Below are 21,395 nucleotides of genomic sequence, written 5' to 3' on the forward strand. Positions count from 1 at the left end.
CAGACATGTTGGGAGTAATGCTGTTGCAGAGAGGTGGATGCTAAGGAGTTTGAGTTGAGACTGAACTGGTAGTATTTTCTCTTTTGTTTTGCAAGTACTGTATGTTTGTAGCTACTCAGCATCCAATGACTGTTCTGAAGGATAAATTTTGCATGTCTTGTAGTCTTGTTATGTCTGCTTTTAAAAGAAGAGGTGACTAAGTGGGTGAGGCATAGCTTAGAGGGGAATGGGTATATTGTAAGTAAAGGACACAGATTGATTTTTTTCTTGCCTTTTCTCTTTACACATGTAAATTTGATGTTGTTATAAATGATTCATTTGCAGTATTTCAACTTCTGAAACTACAGAGAAACAATGGATATAACAGTTGGCAGAAGAACTTTGGTATAAAAGAATGTACCCTATCTGCAACCTTGAAGAGAATGGTTTTGAACATGGTGATCACACCACCAGTAACTAAAGCAAGGACTGCATAAACCAGTAAAAACTCAATTTCTCACCCTAGAAAAAAAAATGCTACAGCATTATTCATACACATACCTGTTTGCAAGTCCACTTATGGCAGAAGAATTAATGCTGGCAGCTGTTGGAGTTGGTGCACCAGAAGGGGTGATGTTTTCCCCACCTTGATCCTCCCCTCTAAGGCTAACAGGTGTGGCATACAGAGGTGATAGAGAGGGTGACTCTTTTGGGGTTCCTGGTCCACCTGTGTGGTTGGGCAATGATCAGCTATGTAATGTTTTTATGTCATTACACAATGCAGTAATATTACTATCATTACTATTATTCTCATTACTGTTATTAATATTATCATTATTATTATTATTATTATTATTATTATTATTATTATTATTATCATTATTATCATTATCAGTATTAATACTATTATCATCATAATCATCATCAATATTATCATCATTGTACAGCTTCAGGACATTTTATGGGGCTCCTGCACCTCTGAGGCTTCAATCCACACAGGGGCATGGAAATGATAAGACTTTACTGGAGAAAGAAGGTTCTTGATGAAAAAAACTCCTTAATGTTACAGCCTCAATGAAGGTCACTTCTTACTCATGGTGTAACCACATGCAAGAGAAGCCTTAAAACAAACCAATAAACATAAAGAATAAAATGGACCCATACTTACTCCACCTACCAATCATTACACCAGCAGAGTAGCAAATTCTGACCACATAAAAATAGGAAATGGTATACAGGCTCCTTACAGGATAGCAAAATTGCATGAAGTGATCCAGCACAAAACAAGGTTATATGAGTCAGAAATGGAGGGAGCAAGGAGGTGAGGGAGACCAAATTGGCGATGGTAGGATGGAGAGAAAAAGATTTTGAGTGATGGGCCTGGACAGGCAGAAGGGTGAAAGACTATATATATATATATATATATATATATATATATATATATATATATATATATATATATATATATATATATATGCAATATTGGATGGTATTGCAGTGGAATTTATTAAAAAAGGGGGTGACTGTATTGTTGACTGGTTGGTAAGGTTATTTAATGTATGTATGACTCATGGTGAGGTGCCTGAGGATTGGCGGAATGCGTGCATAGTGCCATTGTACAAAGGCAAAGGGGATAAGAGTGAGTGCTCAAATTACAGAGGTATAAGTTTGTTGAGTATTCCTGGTAAACTATATGGGAGGGTATTGATTGAGAGGGTGAAGGCATGTACAGAGCATCAGATTGGGGAAGAGCAGTGCGGTTTCAGAAGTGGTAGAGGATGTGTGGATCAGGTGTTTGCTTTGAAGAATGTATGTGAGAAATACTTAGAAAAGCAAATGGATTTGTATGTAGCATTTATGGATCTGGAGAAGGCATATGATAGAGTTGATAGAGATGCTCTGTGGAAGGTATTAAGAATATATGGTGTGGGAGGCAAGTTGTTAGAAGCAGTGAAAAGTTTTTATCGAGGATGTAAGGCATGTGTACGTGTAGGAAGAGAGGAAAGTGATTGGTTCTCAGTGAATGTAGGTTTGCGGCAGGGGTGTGTGATGTCTCCATGGTTGTTTAATTTGTTTATGGATGGGGTTGTTAGGGAGGTAAATGCAAGAGTCCTGGAAAGAGGGGCAAGTATGAAGTCTGTTGGGGATGAGAGAGCTTGGGAAGTGAGTCAGTTGTTGTTCGCTGATGATACAGCGCTGGTGGCTGATTCATGTGAGAAACTGCAGAAGCTGGTGACTGAGTTTGGTAAAGTGTGTGGAAGAAGAAAGTTAAGAGTAAATGTGAATAAGAGCAAGGTTATTAGGTACAGTAGGGTTGAGGGTCAAGTCAATTGGGAGGTGAGTTTGAATGGAGAAAAACTGGAGGAAGTGAAGTGTTTTAGATATCTGGGAGTGGATCTGTCAGCGGATGGAACCATGGAAGCGGAAGTGGATCATAGGGTGGGGGAGGGGGCGAAAATTTTGGGAGCCTTGAAAAATGTGTGGAAGTCGAGAACATTATCTCGGAAAGCAAAAATGGGTATGTTTGAAGGAATAGTGGTTCCAACAATGTTGTATGGTTGCGAGGCGTGGGCTATGGATAGAGTTGTGCGCAGGAGGATGGATGTGCTGGAAATGAGATGTTTGAGGACAATGTGTGGTGTGAGGTGGTTTGATCGAGTAAGTAACGTAAGGGTAAGAGAGATGTGTGGAAATAAAAAGAGCGTGGTTGAGAGAGCAGAAGAGGGTGTTTTGAAATGGTTTGGGCACATGGAGAGAATGAGTGAGGAAAGATTGACCAAGAGGATATATGTGTCGGAGGTGGAGGGAACGAGGAGAAGAGGGAGACCAAATTGGAGGTGGAAAGATGGAGTGAAAAAGATTTTGTGTGATCGGGGCCTGAACATGCAGGAGGGTGAAAGGAGGGCAAGGAATAGAGTGAATTGGAGCGATGTGGTATACAGGGGTTGACGTGCTGTCAGTGGATTGAATCAAGGCATGTGAAGCGTCTGGGGTAAACCATGGAAAGCTGTGTAGGTATGTATATTTGCGTGTGTGGACGTGTGTATGTACGTGTGTATGGGGGTTGGGCCATTTCTTTCGTCTGTTTCCTCGCGCTACCTCGCAAACGCGGGAGACAGCGACAAAGTATAAAAAAAAAAAAAAAAAAAAAAAAAAATATATATGCATGGTTGTTTAATTTGTTTATGGATGGGGTTGTTCGGGAGGTGAATGCAAGAGTTTTGGAAAGAGGGGCAAGTATGCAGTCTGTTGTGGATGAGAGAGCTTGGGAAGTGAGTCAGTTGTTATTCGCTGATGATACAGCGCTGGTGGCTGATTCATGTAAGAAACTGCAGAAGCTGGTGACTGAGTTTGGTAAAGTGTGTGAAAGAAGAAAGTTAAGAGTAAATATGAATAAGAGCAAGGTTATTAGGTACAGTAGAGTTGAGGGTCAAGTCAATTGGGAGGTAAGTTTGAATGGAGAAAAGCTGGAGGAAGTGAAGTGTTTTAGATATCTGGGAGTGGATCTGGCAGCGGATGGAACCATGGAAGCGAAAGTGAATCATAGGGTGGGGGAGGGGGCGAAAATTCTGGGAGCCTTGAAGAATGTTTGGAAGTCGAGAACATTATCTCGGAAAGCAAAAATGGGTATGTTTGAAGGAATAGTGGTTCCAACAATGTTGTATGGTTGCGAGGCGTGGGCTATGGATAGAGTTGTGCGCAGGAGGGTGGATGTGCTGGAAATGAGATGTTTGGGGACAATATGTGGTGTGAGGTGGTTTGATCGAGTAAGTAATGTAAGGGTGAGAGAGATGTGTGGAAATAAAAAGAGTGTGGTTGAGAGAGCAGAAGAGGGTGTTTTGAAATGGTTTGGTCACATGGAGAGAATGAGTGGGGAAAGATTGACCAAGAGGATATATGTGTCAGAGGTGGAGGGAACGAGGAGAAGTTGGAGACCAAATTGGAGGTGGAAAGATGGAGTGAAAAAGATTTTGAGTGATCGGGGCCTGAACATGCAGGAGGGTGAAAGGCGTGCAAGGAATAGAGTGAATTGGATCGATGTGGTATACCGGGGTAAACCATGGAAAGCTGTGTAAGTATGTATATTTGCGTGTGTGGACGTATGTATATACATGTGTATGTGGGCGGGTTGGGCCATTCTTTCGTCTGTTTCCTTGTGCTACCTCACTAACGCGGGAGACAGCAACAAAGCAAAATAAATAATAAATAAAATATATATATGCATGTATATGCTATATGCATGTGTATGTGGGCAGGTTGGGCCATTCTTTCGTCTGTTTCCTTGCGCTACCTCGCTAACGCGGGAGACAGCGACAAAGCAAAATAAATAATAAATAAATATATATATATATATATATTTTTTTTTGCTTTGTCGCTGTCTCCCGCGTTTGCGAGGTAGCGCAAGGAAACAGACGAAAGAAATGGCCCAACCCACCCCCATACACATGTATATACATACGTCCACGCACGCAAACATACATACCTACACAGCTTTCCATGGTTTACCCCAGGCGCTTCACATGCCCTGATTCAATCCACTGACAGCACGTCAACCCCGGTATACCACATTGATCCAATTCACTCTATTCCTTGCCCTCCTTTCAACCTCCTGCATGTTCAGGCCCCGATCACACAAAATCTTTTTCACTCCATCTTTCCACCTCCAATTTGGTCTCCCACTTCTCCTCGTTCCCTCCACCTCCGACACATATATCCTCTTGGTCAATCTTTCCTCACTCATTCTCTCCATGTGCCCAAACCATTTCAAAACACCCTCTTCTGCTCTCTCAACCACGCTCTTTTTATTTCCACACATCTCTCTTACCCTTACGTTGCTTACTCGATCAAACCACCTCACACCACACATTGTCCTCAAACATCTCATTTCCAGCACATCCATCCTCCTGCGCACAACTCTATCCATAGCCCACGCCTCGCAACCATACAACATTGTTGGAACCACTATTCCTTCAAACATACCCATTTTTGCTTTCCAAGATAATGTTCTCGACTTCCACACATTCTTCAAGGCTCCCAGGATTTTCGCCCCCTCCCCCACCCTATGATCCACTTCTGCTTCCATGGTTCCATCCGCTGCCAGATCCACTCCCAGATATCTAAAACACTTTACTTCCTCCAGTTTTTCTCCATTCAAACTTACCTCCCAATTGACTTGACACTCACCCCTACTGTACCTAATTACCTTGCTCTTATTCACATTTACTCTTAACTTTCTTCTTTCACACACTTTACCAAACTCAGTCACTAGCTTCTGCAGTTTCTCACATGAATCAGCCACCAGCGCTGTATCATCAGCGAACAACAACTGATTTCCCAAGCTCTCTCATCCCCAACAGACTTCATACTTGCCCCTCTTTCCAAAACTCTTGCATTCACCTCCCTAACAACCCCATCCATAAACAAATTAAACAACCATGGAGACATCACACACCCCTGCCGCAAACCTACATTCACTGAGAACCAATCACTTTCCTCTCTTCCTACACGTACACATGCCTTACATCCTTGATAAAAACTTTTCACTGCTTCTAACAACTTGCCTCCCACACCATATATTCTTAATACCTTCCACAGAGCATCTCTATCAACTCTATCATATGCCTTTTCCAGATCCATAAATGCTACATACAAATCCATTTGCTTTTCTAAGTATTTCTCATATACATTCTTCAAAGCAAACACCTGATCCACACATCCTCTACCACTTCTGAAACCACACTGCTCTTCCCCAATCTCATGCTCTGTACATGCCTTCACCCTCTCAATCAATACCCTCCCATATAATTTACCAGGAATACTCAACAAACTTATACCTCTGTAATTTGAGCACTCACTCTTATCCCCTTTGCCTTTGTACAATGGCACTATGCACGCATTCCGCCAATCCTCAGGCACCTCACCATGAGTCATACATACATCAAATAACCTTACCAACCAGTCAATAATACAGTCACCCCCTTTTTTAATAAATTCCACTGCAATACCATCCAAACCTGCTGCCTTGCCGGCTTTCATCTTCCGCAAAGCTTTTACTACCTCTTCTCTGTTTACCAAATCATTTTCCCTAACCCTCTCACTTTGCACACCACCTCGACCAAAACACCCTATATCTGCCACTCTATCATCAAACACATTCATATATATCCCTGGGGATAGGGGAGAAAGAATACTTCCCACGTATTCCCTGCGTGTCGTAGAAGGTGATTAAAAGGGGAGGGAGCGGGGGGGCTGGAAATCCTCCCCTCTTGTTTTTTTTTTAATTTTCCAAAAGAAGGAACAGAGAAGGGGGCCAGGTGAGGATATTCCCTCAGAGGCCCAGTCCTCTGTTCTTAACGCTACCTTGCTAATGCGGGAAATGGTGAATAGTTTGAAAGAAAAAGATATATATATATATATATATATATATATATATATATATATATATATATATATATATATATATATATATATATATATATATATTATGTGTGTAAATACATAAATATAAACATATCAACAAATACACATACATACACATACACAGACATATACATATAAATACATGTACATATTCATACTCGCTTGCCTTCATCCATTCCCAGCACTAACCCGCCCCATAGTTAACAGCACTGCTACCCTGTATCAGCGAGGTAGTGCCAGGAAAACAGACAAAAAAGGCCACATTCATTTACACTCATTCTCTAGATGTCATGTGTAATGCACCAAAACCACAGCTCCCTATCCACATCCAGACCCCACAGATCTTTCCATGGTTTACCCAGACGTTTCACATGCCCTGGTTCAGTGCATTGACAGCACGTCGATCCCAGTATACCACATCATTCCAATTCACTCCATTCCTTGCACATCTCTTACGCTCCTGCATGTTCAGGCCCCAATTGCTCAAAATATTTTTCCACTCCATCCTTCTGCCTCCAGTTTGGTCTCCCTCTTCTCATTCCCTCCACCTCTGACACATATATTCTCTTTGTCAACCTTTCCTCATGAGAGAAAAAATAGTTGTATGAGCACTATTATGAGGAAAGGAGTACAAAAGAATTCAGCAGGAGGTCAAGAAAAAAGTGCAGATACTGAAAAAGGTGGGTCAATGAGGGCAGGGTGAGCATGAGACACCCATGAAACTGTGGCATCCACTCTTCCACAAGTGAAGATACTCTACTTGGAGGATTTCATCATTAATCACTGGGAATGGCTGAACTCCTCCCATATGGATGTTTAGGGGATTGAAGCCCTCATGTTCTCAATTTCAAATGATCTGGAGCAAATTATCTCCCACCTTACCCATATTCCTGACTACTGTGACCAATCTCCTAATATTCTAAACCTGTTTTTCACCTCCAATCTTTTGTACTATGATTACAAAATTTCATCCCCAAGTTGGTTCTTCTGACTCATAAATGTAACTACTTTAACAGAACCTCCCCCTTCATCAGCCTCTTTTGAATGTTTGTATTGGCACTTCAAAAAAATGACTGGAATAACATGAAAAATCTCTAATGACTTTCCTTAGGTACATTATTGTGGTAATGCTTCTGTCTCTGCCATATGCATTGCAGATGGTACTGCTGTGGGAATGGAAGCATTTATTCCCTCTTCCTCCAAGGTGACCTCTTCTTCCAATCCATAGTTCAAGTGTTCATGTCGTTCGGTCATTCAGGCAAGGGATCAGAAATACTGCTGCGCTTGGAAGAATTCTCCGTCCTCCAAGTCACATTAAGCATTTATCACTACTTGTAATAAAGTGTTCCTTTATTCAAAGGAAGTGCAATAATATTTCCACATCATCCACCGATACATTTTTCTGGTCTTTAGCTAAGGGTATCATTAACAACCTCTGTTGCTCTATCTTTTGTTCACTTTTCCATTCTGACAATACTATAGCTGTCTCTCCCATAGACAAAGCACTTCTCTTTGGTTCTAGTTCCTCCTGCAACTCTACTTTGGATGACTCTAACATTCCATCACCCCCTGATGCTCTCTTATTAATCCTATGCCCTTTCTCTTAATCTCTTTTCAAACTGTAGCACTTGTGTCTCTGGACACAAGCAAGGCTTACGGTTCTGATGACATCCATCCCCTTGAAATGAAGAGTATGCCTCTGAACTTGCACCTGTGCTTGCTTGTCTTCCATTTCTGTATAAAAAATTAGAGCTCTTCTTTCCTGGAAACATGCATTGGTACACCCCATCCCTATGAGAGGTCACCACTCTAGCCCCTTTACCTAATGTCCTGACATCCACCATTTCTAAAGTCTTTTGAGTCCCTGCTCAACTCCCATATCCTCCGACATCTTGAATCTCAATGTCATCGGTTTGATCACCAGTGTGGTTAATGTTAGGCAAGATCCACTACCGATATTCTTTCCCATCTTACAAAGTCTGATCATCACCTCTGAAAGATTTTTGAGAATCCCATGCAGTTGACCTTGATATATCCAAAGCTGCTGAATGGGTGTGTGGCATTGGGGGGTCTCATTTTTTTGCTCCCCACTATTGGCTTTCCCTCTCTCACTTTGCTTCCTCAAATCTAGCTTTCTTTCTGGCTAATCTATCTCCATGTTGTTGGTGGATTAGCCTCTCTCCCTTTCTCCATCAATAGTGTTGTCCCTCAAGGTTCTGTCCTCTCTCCTACACTCTTCCTCCTTTTTATCAATGATTTCCTTTCTTCCATAAATAATCAAATGCACTCACACTAATGACTTAACACTACATTCTTCCATATCCTTTGATTCTGCTCCTCCACTTGATTTGCATCTTGTCTCAACATAATTTTCTCAATGAACTCTGACAGAATATCTCAGTGGGGTAAATGAAATCTAGTCAAGTTTAATGCCTCCAACATCCAGTTTCTATCCATCTCTCAAGTGAATATTACTCTCAAATTTCCCCTCTCCTTTGACGGTTATGCAATTCCACCTCTTGACTTGGTGAACATACTTAGCATTATTGTTACATATACTTTTCCTTGGAAACCATGCATTATGGAAATAGCTAAGTCTGCCACTCAGAAAGTGGGAGCACTGTATAGATGTCAAATTTTCTTTTCTTCTGAACAATTGCTCCGTTTACACAAAGGGATGATCTGTCCATTTATGGAGTACTGCTCTAACATCTGGGGTGGTTCTAGCTCTACATCCTTACTTGACTGAGTCAAAAGCAGTCTGACTTATAAACTCTCACAATCTAACTTCAAAACTTGACCTGTATGACTGTGCAGCAACATTGGTTCACATTCCTTTTCAATAGGTACTACTTTGGTTTTTGTTCCTGAGAGCTGGCTGTCTGTGTGTCCCCACCACTAGCTATACCACACAGTACTTGGTAAGCTGCTGGATCACATATTACGGTGTGGCTGTTGGAAACACAAGGGTGGGCTGCTTTGATGACTGTTATTTTCCCTACACATCGAAGCTTTGAAGCTCTCTACCATGTCATGTTTTACCAAATCACTATGACCTGGCAGATTTTAAAAGACAAGTTTTTCACTTCTTCCAAAATTCGTAAACTGTCTCTTTTTCATCCCTTTCATTAACTTCTTTATATTTCAATTAAGGCCTGGGCTTGGTATGGACTTTTGTCTGCACTGGAGCCTTAAAAAAATATTATGAGACATCAATGAGATTAAAAAAAACTGTTTTGGAAGGTTTATAGCGAGTGAAAAAAGATAAGTGAGAACATCAGTGAAGAAGACAGATGGGGAAGTGGCAAAGGCAGGAATAAGGTGAATAGGAGATGGAGTGAGGATTTTGAAGGATTGCTGAATGTGTGCAAAGGTTGGGTGACACATGTGGGATGTTTTGCATGGAGAGGTATGCCAAATGAGACAAACAGGAAAGTGGTTTGGTAAACAGACATGAAGTGGTTAGAGCTTTGCAGAAGATGAAGCGCGGTAAGTGACGCATGGCGAGTGCAGTGGAATTCCTTAATAAGGGGATGAATGTGTTGCTGATGGGTTAATTTGGATTTTTCATGTATGTGTGGCTCATAATGATGTGCCTGAGGATTAGTGGAATGCCTGCATAGTGCCACTTTCTAAAGACAAGGGGTTCGAAATTGAATGTTCATATTACAGAGACAGTTTGATCAGTGTAGCTGGTAAGTTGTATGGGAAAGCAGTAAATGAGAGGGTAGTGAAATGAACTTAGCATCAGACTGGGGAAGAACAGTATTGCATCAGGAGTGGCAGAGGAGGCACAGATCCGTTGTTTGCTTTGAAAAATGTACACAAAAAATACTGGGGAGTGACAGAAGGACTTGTATGTGGAGTTTATGGATTTGGAGAAAATGGATGATGGGATTGCTAGATATGCTCTGTGGAAGGTGTTATGAATATATAGTGAAGGAAGAAAGCATCTGGACACAGTGAAGAATAATGAAAGGACTTGAGCCATACAAGGCTTATGGTCCTGATAAAATATTACCAAGTGTGCTAAAGATGTGTGCAAATACGCTTGATAAACCACTTAAATTACTGTTCAAGATGTCATTGGACAAAAAGAAAAATAAAAAAAATGGAAAAGGGCAAACATCTTCCCTATGTACAGGAAAGGAGAACGGGAACAGGCACTGAACTACAGAATAGTCTCAATAGTGTGTGTGGTGTGTACAGTTCTGGAAAAGATTATGAGAGAGCAAGCAGATGACTTTCTACAGAGGAAAAATTACCTAAGTGAGAGTCAACATAGCTTTAGGAAAAGGGGATAAAAAAATGTCCAATCATTAGCATGGCTAAGGATGACTGACTGTAAGGATAAATCATCAAACACAGCCACCACCCAAGATTAGCCAGTGACCTTGAAATACAAGTGGGAAACTCAAGGCATAAATATCTGTCTATAGGTATGGTATAGCCCCATAAATATCTGTAGAAATGATAAGGGGATAATGAAATAGTTCCATTGGTCTGGTGAGTCTCTGTAGTACTGAAGTTATAATCTGGCTAGTATTGTTCCAGTCCTCATTCCATCTCACTCTTGATTTGTCCTTTGTGTTTAGCTGGAAGTGGTCTGTAGGAACTTTAGATAGGAGCCTCTGCAAACACTTCACTAGGCTTGCTCTCTACCAGTGGCCTGTTAAGGGTAAGGCACTAAAGGCTAAGAAGTGGCACTGGAGTTAACTAGTTATGAAGACTACTGCCATGGCCACCCCCACTGGGGGAGTTCCAGAAGGGACTAGGCATCAGAGATATGAATAGACAGATGGCGTAACAAACCTCTTAGGTTTCTGAGAAATGATACACTCAAAGACAAATGCGTAGTGAGAAGGCTGGATGGACTGTTTGTATCTGGACTACCAGAAAGCATTTGACATTACACTGCATGGGAGGCTGACAAGAAACTGGATCACCAAGTATGGATGAGGGGAAATACTTTGATGAACAGATGATTATCTCAGTGGGAGGAAACAGAAGATGAATGTAAAAGTCTTTTCTAGATGGGTTGAAGTGACCAGTGGAGAGCCACTGGGTTCAGTTCTAGGACAAGACTCTTCTTGAACTATGTAACTGAATGCTTCCAGATGATGCAAAGATCATAAGGTAAATGAAAAGTTGGGAAGGGTGCAACAGCTTGCAAGGAGACCTAAACAGACTCCAAAGATCTGATACATGGCTGATGAAACTGAACCAGAGCAAATGTAAAGTAATGAGGATGGGACAAAGTGAAAGAAGGCCTCAGTACCATTATTACCAAGCAGAATAGTTTAGCAGACAATCTGTCTGCTGGCAAATATCAGAATAGCCTTCAAGTATATGGATAAAGAAATATCTAGCAAGCTGTTCATATCTTACATAAGGCCAAAACTAGAATATACTTCTCAAGTTTGGCATCACACATAAAGATGCACAAATACCAAACAGGGAAGGTCCAAAGGAAGGGAACAAAGATGATACAAGAATTAAGAGCTCTAATTTAAAGAAAAAGGCTAGAGGCTTTAAATTTGCTCATCTTGGAAGAAAGAAGAGCAAAGGGTGACCTGATTGCAACCTTTAAATTTTTAGAGCAAACTTATCATGAGAGATGTAGGTTTAGAGCCACCTGAGGATGCAACATGAAATCAAGTAAGAAACTTCTTAAAAAGAATGTAAAGAAATACTTTTCTAGCATAAGATTGGTGGATATATGGACAGAATGACTGAAGATATGGCAGACAGCATACATAAATTTCAGAAGTTGTAGGACAAGAGAATGTTTAAGAGGTGGGGCCTCTTAAGTGTATCCCCCCCCCCAACAGCACACATTAAAAATTACACATGACAGCGCGTGAATGGATGTGAATGGATGCGACCTTTCTTCATTCGTTTCCTGGCGCTACCTCACTGACGCAGGGGGTGGTGATGCTGTTTCCTATGGGGTGGGATGGCATCAGGAATAGATGAAGGTGAACAAGTATGAATATGCACATGTGAATATATATATGTGTTTTATTATTATTTATTTATTATTGGAAGGAGGTAAATAAAGTGCGTAAGACAAGGGAACAAATGGGAACTTCAGTGAAGGGGGCTAATGGGGAGGTGATAACAAGTAGTGGTGATGTGAGAAGGAGATGGAGTGAGTATTTTGAAGGTTTGTTGAATGTGTTTGATGATAGAGTGGCAGATATAGGGTGTTTTGGTAGAGGTGGTGTGCAAAGAGAGAGGGTTAGGGAAAATGATTTGGTAAACAGAGAAGAGGTAGCAAAAGCTTTGCGGAAGATGAAAGCCGGCAAGGCAGCAGGTTTGGATGGTATTGCAGTGGAATTTATTAAAAAAGGGGGTGACTGTATTGTTGACTGGTTGGTAAGGTTATTCAATGTATGTATGATTCATGGTGAGGTGCCTGAGGATTGGCGGAATGCTTGCATAGTGCCATTGTACAAAGGCAAAGGGGACAAAGGTGAGTGCTCAAATTACAGAGGTATAAGTTTGTTGAGTATTCCTGGGAAATTATATAGGAGGGTATTGATTGAGAGGGTGAAGGCATGTACAGAGCATCAGATTGGGGAAGAGCAGTGTGGTTTCAGAAGTGGTAGAGGATGTGTGGATCAGGTGTTTGCTTTAAAGAATGTATGTGAGAAATACTTAGAAAAGCAAATGGATTTGTATGTAGCATTTATGGATCTGGAGAAGGCATAAGATAGAGTCAATAGAGATGCTCTGTGGAAGGTATTAAGAATATATGGTGTGGGAGGCAAGTTGTTAGAAGCAGTGAAAAGTTTTTATCGAGGATGTAAGGCATGTGTACGTGTAGGGAGAGAGGAAAGTGATTGGTTCTCAGTGAATGTAGGTTTGCGGCAGGGGTGTGTGATGTCTCCATGGTTGTTTAATTTGTTTATGAATGGGGTTGTTAGGGAGGTGAATGCAAGAGTTTTGGAAAGAGGGGCAAGTATGCAGTCTGTTGGGGATGAGAGAGCTTGGGAAGTGAGTCAGTTGTTGTTCGCTGATGATACAGCGCTGGTGGCTGATTCATGTGAGAAACTGCAGAAGCTGGTGACTGAGTTTGGTAAAGTGTGTGAAAGAAGAAAGTTAAGAGTAAATGTGAATAAGAGCAAGGTTATTAGGTACAGTAGAGTTGAGGGTCAAGTCAAGTGGGAGGTAAGGTTGAATGGAGAAAAACTGGAGGAAGTAAAGTGTTTTAGATATCTGGGAGTGGATCTGGCAGCGAATGGAACCATGGAAGTGGAAGTGAATCACAGGGTGGGGGAGGGGGCAAAAATTCTGGGAGCCTTGAAGAATGTTTGGAAGTCGAGAACATTATCTCGGAAAGCAAAAATGGGTATGTTTGAAGGAATAGTGGTTCCAACAATGTTGTATGGTTGCGAGGCGTGGGCTATGGATAGAGTTGTGCGCAGGAGGGTGAATGTGCTGGAAATAAGATGTTTGACGACAATATGTGGTGTGAGGTGGTTTGATCGAGTAAGTAATAATAGGGTAAGAGAGATGTGTGGAAATAAAAAGAGTGTGGTTGAGACAGCAGAAGAGGGTGTTTTGAAATGGTTTGGTCACATGGAGAGAATGAGTGAGGAAAGATTGGCCAAGAGAATATATGTGTCAGAGGTGGAGGGAACGAGGAGAAGTGGGAGCCCAAATTGGAGGTGGAAATATGGAGTGAAAAAGATTTTGAGTGATCGGGGCCTGAACATGCAGGAGGGTGAAAGGCGTGCAAGGAATAGAGTGAATTGGAATGATGTGGTATAACGGGTACAACGTGCTGTCAATGGATTGAACCAGGGCATGTGAAGCGTCTGGGGTAAACCGTTGAGAGTTCTGTGGGGCCTGGATGTGGAAAGGGAGCTGTGGTTTCGATGCATTATTACATGACAGCTTGAGACTGAGTGTGAACGAATGGGGCCTTTATTGTCTTTTCCCAGCGCTACCTTGCACACATGAGGGGGGAGGGGGTTCTTATTCCATTTGTGGCGAGGTGGCGATGGGAAAAAATAAAGGCAGACAGTATGAATTATGTACATGTGTATATATGTATATGTCTGTGTGTGTAAATATATGTATACATTTAGATGTATAGGTATGTATACTTGCGTGTGTGGACATGTATGTATATAAGCAAAATAAAATAAATAAATAAATAACTTTGTCGCTGTCTCCCGTGTTAGCGAGGTAGCGCAAGGAAACAGACAAAAGAATGGCCCAACCAACCCACATACACATGTATATACATACACATCCACACACGCACATATACATACCTATACATCTCAATGTATACATATGTATACACAAACAAACATATACATATATACACATGTACATAATTCATGGTCTGCCCTTCATTCCCGTTGCCACCCCGCCACATAATAAAATACCAACTCCCTCCCCCCCCATGTGCGCGAGGTAGCACTAAGAAAAGACAAAAAAGGCCACATTCATTCACACTCAGTCTCTAGCTGTCATGTATAATGCACCGAAACCACAGCTCCCTTTCCACATCCAGGCCCCACAGAACTTTCCATGGTTTACCCCAGACGCTTCACATGCCCTGGTTCAATCCATTGACAGCATGTCAACCCCGGTATACCACATCGTTCCAATTCACTCTATTCCTTGCACGCCTTTCACCTTCCTGCATGTTCAGGCCCCAATCACACAAAATCTTTTTCACTCCATCCTTCCATCTCCAATTTGGTCTCACTTCTCGATCCCTCCACCTCTGACACATACATCCTCTTTGTCAATCTTTCCTCACTCATTCTCTCTATGTGACCAAACCATTCCAATACACCCTCTTCTGCTCTCTCAACCACACTCTTTTTATTACCATACATCTCTCTTACCCTTTCATTACTTACTCGATCAAACCACCTCACACCATACACTGTCATCAAACATCTCATTTCCAACACATCCACCCTCCTCCGCACAACCCTATCTATAGCCCATGCCTCACAACCATATAACATTGTTGGAACCACTATTCCATCAAACATGCCCATTTTTGCTTTCCGAGATAATGTTCTCGCCTTCCACACATTCTTCAACGCTCCCAGAACCTTCACCCTCTCCCCACCCTCTGACTCACTTCCGCTTCCATGGTTCCATCCGCTGCCAAATACACTCCCAGATACCTAAAACACTTCACTTCTTCCAGTTTTTCTCAATTCAAACTTCCCTCCCAATTGACTTGTCCCTCAACCATACTGTCCCTAATTACCTTGCTCTTATTCACATTTACTCTCACCTTTCTTTTTTTACATGCTTTACCAAACTCAGTCACCAGCTTCTGCAGTTTCTCACATGAATCAGCCACCAGCGCTGTATCATCAGCGAACAACAACCGACTCACTTCCCAAGCCCTCTCATCTACAACAGACTGCATACTTGCCCCTCTCTCCAAAACTCTTGCATTCACCTCCCTGACAGCCCCATCCATAAACAAATCAAACAACCATGGTGACATCACACACCCCTACATTCACTGAGAACCAATCACTGTCCTCTCTTCCTACTCGTACACATGTCTTCCATCCTCGATAAAAACTTTTCACTGTTTCTAGCAACTTGCCTCCCACACCATATACTCTTAATACCTTCCACAGAGCATCTCTATCAACTCTACCATATGCCTTCTCCAGATCCATAAATGCTACATACAAATCCATTTGTTTTTCTAAGTATTTATTCTCACATACATTCTTCAAAGCAAACACCTGATCCACACATCCTCTACCACTCATGAAACCAAACTGCTCTTCCCTAATCTGACGCTCTGTACATGTCTTCACCCTGTCAATCAATACCCTACCATATAATTTCCCAGGAATACTCAACATACTTATACTTGAGCATCTCACCTTTATCCCCTTTGCCTTTGTACAATGGCACTATGCATGCATTCTGCCAATCCTTAGGCACTTCACCATGAGCTATACATACATTGAATATCCTCACCAACCAGTCAATAACACAGTCACCTCCTTTTTTAATAAATTCCACTGCAATACCATCCAAATCCGCCGCCTTGCCAGCTTTCATCTTCCGCAAAGCTTTCACTACCTCTTCTCTGTTTACCAAACCATTCTCCCTGACCCTTTCACTTCGCACACCACCTCGACCAAAACACCCTAAATCTGCCATTCTATCATCTAAAACATTCAACATACCTTCAAAATACTGATCCCATCTCCTCACATCACCACTATTTGTTATTGCCTCCCCATTAGCTCCCTTCACTGGTGTTCCCATTTGCTCTCTCCTACGCACTTTATTTACCTCCTTCCAAAACATATTTTTATTCTCCCTGAAATTCAATGATACTTTTTCACCCCAACTCTCAATCAATATTTTATTTAGTCTATTTGTAGTACATTATACAAATTGAAACTTTTAGTGGATTCAGAGCCATATTATAATACACTTTCAGTCTCATACCCAAGGTAGAAAAAAATTATTGTAACAGTGCAGCAGCTAAAAGGATACATACACAGTAAAGGCAACAGAATTACCAGATGCAATCTCTATGATACAGGAAAGAAGTATAATCAAGACATAAAGGGATGACCAATTATGGTTCATTTAATTTGATGTCATCTAGCAGGGGACATGAAAGAAAAAAGCCAAGAATACAGTCAGTAAATAAAAAATGAAGTCAAATGAAACAAGTTGACAGACCACCCTCTGCCAGTGCTGCAAAGAGGTTAAGAACATTAGGAAGTGATAATGGCTGACTGAAAGTATTGCATACAAATGCTTTACTTTACCTTTCCTGAGAATTGCAAGTTTTACTGCTTCTTATACAATACTGATTGTTCCTTCACTGTTGTCATTGCATATTTGTTCTCATTTATCAAAATTCTTTGGAAGATTTTATTTTCAATACCACTATGCATTTCTTTCCTCCAGTTACCTTTCACGTTATGTTTTGTCTGAATTGGCCATCTATTACTGTTTTCAGAAACTTAAGGCAATATATACTATCAGGAAAGCCAAACCTCCTCCTTTGTTTTTTTTTCCCTCCTTACTACCATGTACCCCTCTTGACAGGAAAGGTGAGGTTTTATTGCTTTAGTAAACTTTGTATCCATAACTCCAACAGTATTAGTGACATTTTCCTTAAATGGTCTTTAAATTTTAGCTCTTTGCCATGTGCTAACATAAAGGATATACCCCTTGGAAAAAGTGATCATGCAATGCTTAAGTATGAATGTGTGGTAAGTGAGGAAGTTAAAAAAGAAAGGACCGAGATGAAGAAGGACTTACGAAAACTATACAGAACTGTACTATTTCTTTGGTAGCATAGACTGGGATATAGAGTTAAGTAACTATGAGCCAAGGTATTGTAATGAAAGGTTCTGTGAAATTTACAATGAGGGAGTAAGAAAATGCGAGCTTTTGGCCTCAAATACAACGGGAAAGTTAAAAAGTTGGAAGGCTGTTTTAATCAAAGACGTTAAAATACATAAGAGCTTCAAAATGTGCAGTAGTGGAGATATAGGTGACACTCTAGCTAGCCAGCCTTTGCAAGGTATGAGACCAAAAAACGACTTTAGCAGGATAAGAAAGGAAGAAGAGAGATATTTTTAAGAGAATACTGTTCAGAAGGCAGGTGAAAATCCACAACTTTACCATAAATTTATTAGAAGTAGGCTGTCAGACAAAGAGCAGCTGATCAGATTAAGGGTTTCAGAGGAAAATATAGTCGAGGATGATGAAAACTGATGTGAGGAACTGAAGAACAAGTTCAAAAGTGTTTTCACAACAGAAGACACTATAGCCCAATCACTTGTGGGAAGCATTGGGGGTGAGGCTTTAGAAAGCACTTAAGATATCTAGAAAAGTCATGAACAAAATACTAAAAGGTCTTGACCCATACAAGGCTTGTGGTGCTAATGAAATTTCACCATATGTACTGAAGATGTGCTTAGATCCAATGCAGCATACCTAAGTTTAAGAAGCTGTATGATAACAGAGAATATTTAAGAGATGGGGCTCTACAAGTGTAAAACTCCCTCCTCATACAGCACAAACAGGTAATACGTAATTACACACACTCACATTTGAACTGTTGTTGTCATGGAAAAAAAGCTTACTAAAGAGGTGTCCATGACAGTAACGAGAGAATGAGAAGGCAAAGGGGTGGGTGGGGGATTGGCATTCTTAATAAAAGATAACCTTAACTTAAAGAAATGGGGGAGGATGGCTAATTCAGACAATACATAATGGGAAGTGTAACTATGGGAAAGAAATGCATGCTGGTGTGAACATTATATAACCCTCCAAAGATCTTTAATTACCTAGAACAAATATGAATTGATAACAATGAAGTAACAATCAGGGGTACATGAACTAAAACACTCACTTTTCAGTGGTGATAATGTATTGATAATGGGGGATTTCAATTATAAAGAGACAGATGGAGGGACTTTTGGATTCACATGATGAAAGGGAGTCATAGAGATAAGTTCTCAAAGTATATAAGCACACTAGACAAGAGGGACTGAAAAACCATCACTGTTAGATCTTATATTCACACATACAAGTACACATATTAAGAAAATATCATAAGATACTCCATTTGGAACAAGTGATCATGCAATGCTCAAGTTTTATTACGAGGTAAATGAGGACATTCAAAGAGCAGAGCAAAGACATGATACCCAGAAGATATACAAATAGAAACTATTCAAACTTCAACAATTTCTACGGTAACATAGACTGGGAAATGGAGCTCAGTAGCCAGGAACAAGGACTTTGTGATGATAGTTCTTTGAAATTTACACAGACAGGGTAGAAACATGGGTACCTCAAGAGATAATGATAAGACAAAGAAAAGATTAGTTTAATAAAAGATGTCAAAAGGCAAAGGAACTTTGAGATTTGCAGTGGTGAAGATATATATAGCACTCCAGCCAGCCAGCCAGCATTTGCAAGGTATATGAGAGCAAGGAATGAGTACAGCAGGGTGAGAAAAAGGAGAAACAAAGAAATTTTGAAAAGAATATCATGAACAAAGCAGGAAAAAATCCAAAACATTTAAATAAATTCATTGGGAGTCAGTTGTCACTTTAAGAGCAGCTAAACAGGCTCAGGTATTCAAAGGGAAGAACTGTAATGGAAATGAATAACAAGTGTTTTCACAGTGCAAGATCTATAACCCTAACACCATGGAGATGTAATCAAGAGAAGGCTTCAGAAATCATTTAGATACCTAGAAAAGATATTAACAAAATACTAAAAGGTCTTGACCATACAAGGCTGAAGGTCCAGATGAACTTTCACCATAGAAGACAAACCACTTTAATTACTGTCCAAGATGTCACCAGAGAGAGAGGCAAAGTGCCAAAGGTTGAGAAAAGGGGCAAATCTCGCACCTATCCATAAGAAAGGAGACCAGGTAGAGGCACTAAATTACAGACTGGTCTCACTAATAAGTGTAGAGTATAAAGTTTTAAAAAAGATTTTTAGAAACCCAATGGATGACTTTCTACAGAGGAGAAATTACTTTAGTGAGAAGCAGCACAGTTTCAGGGAAAGGAGATCATGTGTAACAAATCTCTTAGACTTCTATGAGGGAGTGAGCTTGGTCTTAGACAAAAAGGAGGGCTGATTAAGAAGCTGGACCTACAGGCAGATATTATCGGGGAAAACTCTTTTGATGAACAATAGATTATCAAATGGATTGAGGTGACTAATGGAATAAAGCAAGGCTTGTTCTCCTTGATCTATGAAAATGATGTGCTTGAACAGATGGACTCCTATCTGAATGTGTTTGCAGATGATGCAAAGGTCATGAGGAAACTGAAAACTAAGAAGGATTGCATGAGCTTACAAGGGGACCTAAACAGACTTCAAAGTTGGTCTGAAACATGGATAATGAAACTCAATCTGAGCAAATACAGAGTAATGAGGTTGGGACAAAGTGAAAGAAAGCTTCAATATGAAATAAGCTCAAGGATTCTGAGTGTGAGAACTCTGGAGTTAATATCATCCCTAATATGTCATAAGAGTCACACATCACGATAACAGTTAAGGAGATAATCTGTTCTGCTTACACGTATCAGAACAGCTTTCAAAAATATATGCATTTTTCCATACTTGTCCTGCTAAACATAATAACCCTACTTTTATTCACACACACTCTCAACTTCTTTTCACAAACTCTCCCAAAGTCAGTCATCATCTTTTGCAGCTCTCACTCAAATGTGTCACCAGTGAAGTAGCATCAGCAAAAAACATCTGACTCACTTTCCAAGCACCCCCTCATCCCCCATAGACTGTATACTTGCCCCTCTCTCCAAGAACCTTACTCTTACCTCCCTCACCACCCAATCCATAACAAATTCAACACCCATGATGATACACACCCCTGCTGCAGACCAACCTTCACCTGGAACCATTCACTCTCCTCTCTTCTGACTCATACACATGACTTTCACTCTTGATAAAAACTTCTTGCTGATTCCAGTACCTTTCCTCCTACACTATAAATTAGTAAGATCTTCAACACAACATCTCCATCAACCTTACCATATGCTTTTTCTGGATCAATAAATATCACATACAAATCCTTCTAAACCCAAATTCAAGTATACGGATAAAGAAATATTTCCTAAGCTGTTCATATCCTACACAAGACTAGTACTAGAATATACTCCTCCAGTATGGTCATCACACTAAAAGAAGCACTATAGTAAGGTCCAGAGGAAGGCAACAAAGATGGTACCATAGTTAAGAAAGTTGAGTTAGAGAGAAAGGATAGTGGCTTTAAATCTGCCCACCTGATCCCAACCATAAAGGTTTTATAACACATCAATAATATGGAAAGTGAACAGTTCTTTAAGCTAGAAGCTTGTTTAAAAAGATGAAAGGAAGTACTTTTGAAATGCAAGAATGGTGGATGAATGAAATAAGATGAAAGAGGACATTGTTAAAGGAAACAGCAAAAAATAAGTACAAAAAGTTGT

At 40.6% G+C, this 21,395-nt stretch overlaps 1 protein-coding gene across 7 annotated transcripts in view; it reads right to left on the reverse strand.

The window, feature by feature from the left end:
• LOC139766910 (uncharacterized) overlaps window positions 1-21,395 on the reverse strand; it is a 218,086-nt gene that overhangs the window by 59,242 nt on the left and 137,449 nt on the right. For all 7 annotated transcript variants that reach the window (XM_071695966.1, XM_071695950.1, XM_071695941.1 and 4 more), the window contains one exon: window positions 541-706. In XM_071695966.1, the coding sequence (XP_071552067.1) occupies window positions 541-706 (166 nt within the window). The remainder of the gene's footprint in view (window positions 1-540; window positions 707-21,395) is intronic.

This window comes from Panulirus ornatus, chromosome 4 (assembly GCF_036320965.1).
Source record: "Panulirus ornatus isolate Po-2019 chromosome 4, ASM3632096v1, whole genome shotgun sequence".
NCBI lineage: Eukaryota > Metazoa > Arthropoda > Malacostraca > Decapoda > Palinuridae > Panulirus > Panulirus ornatus.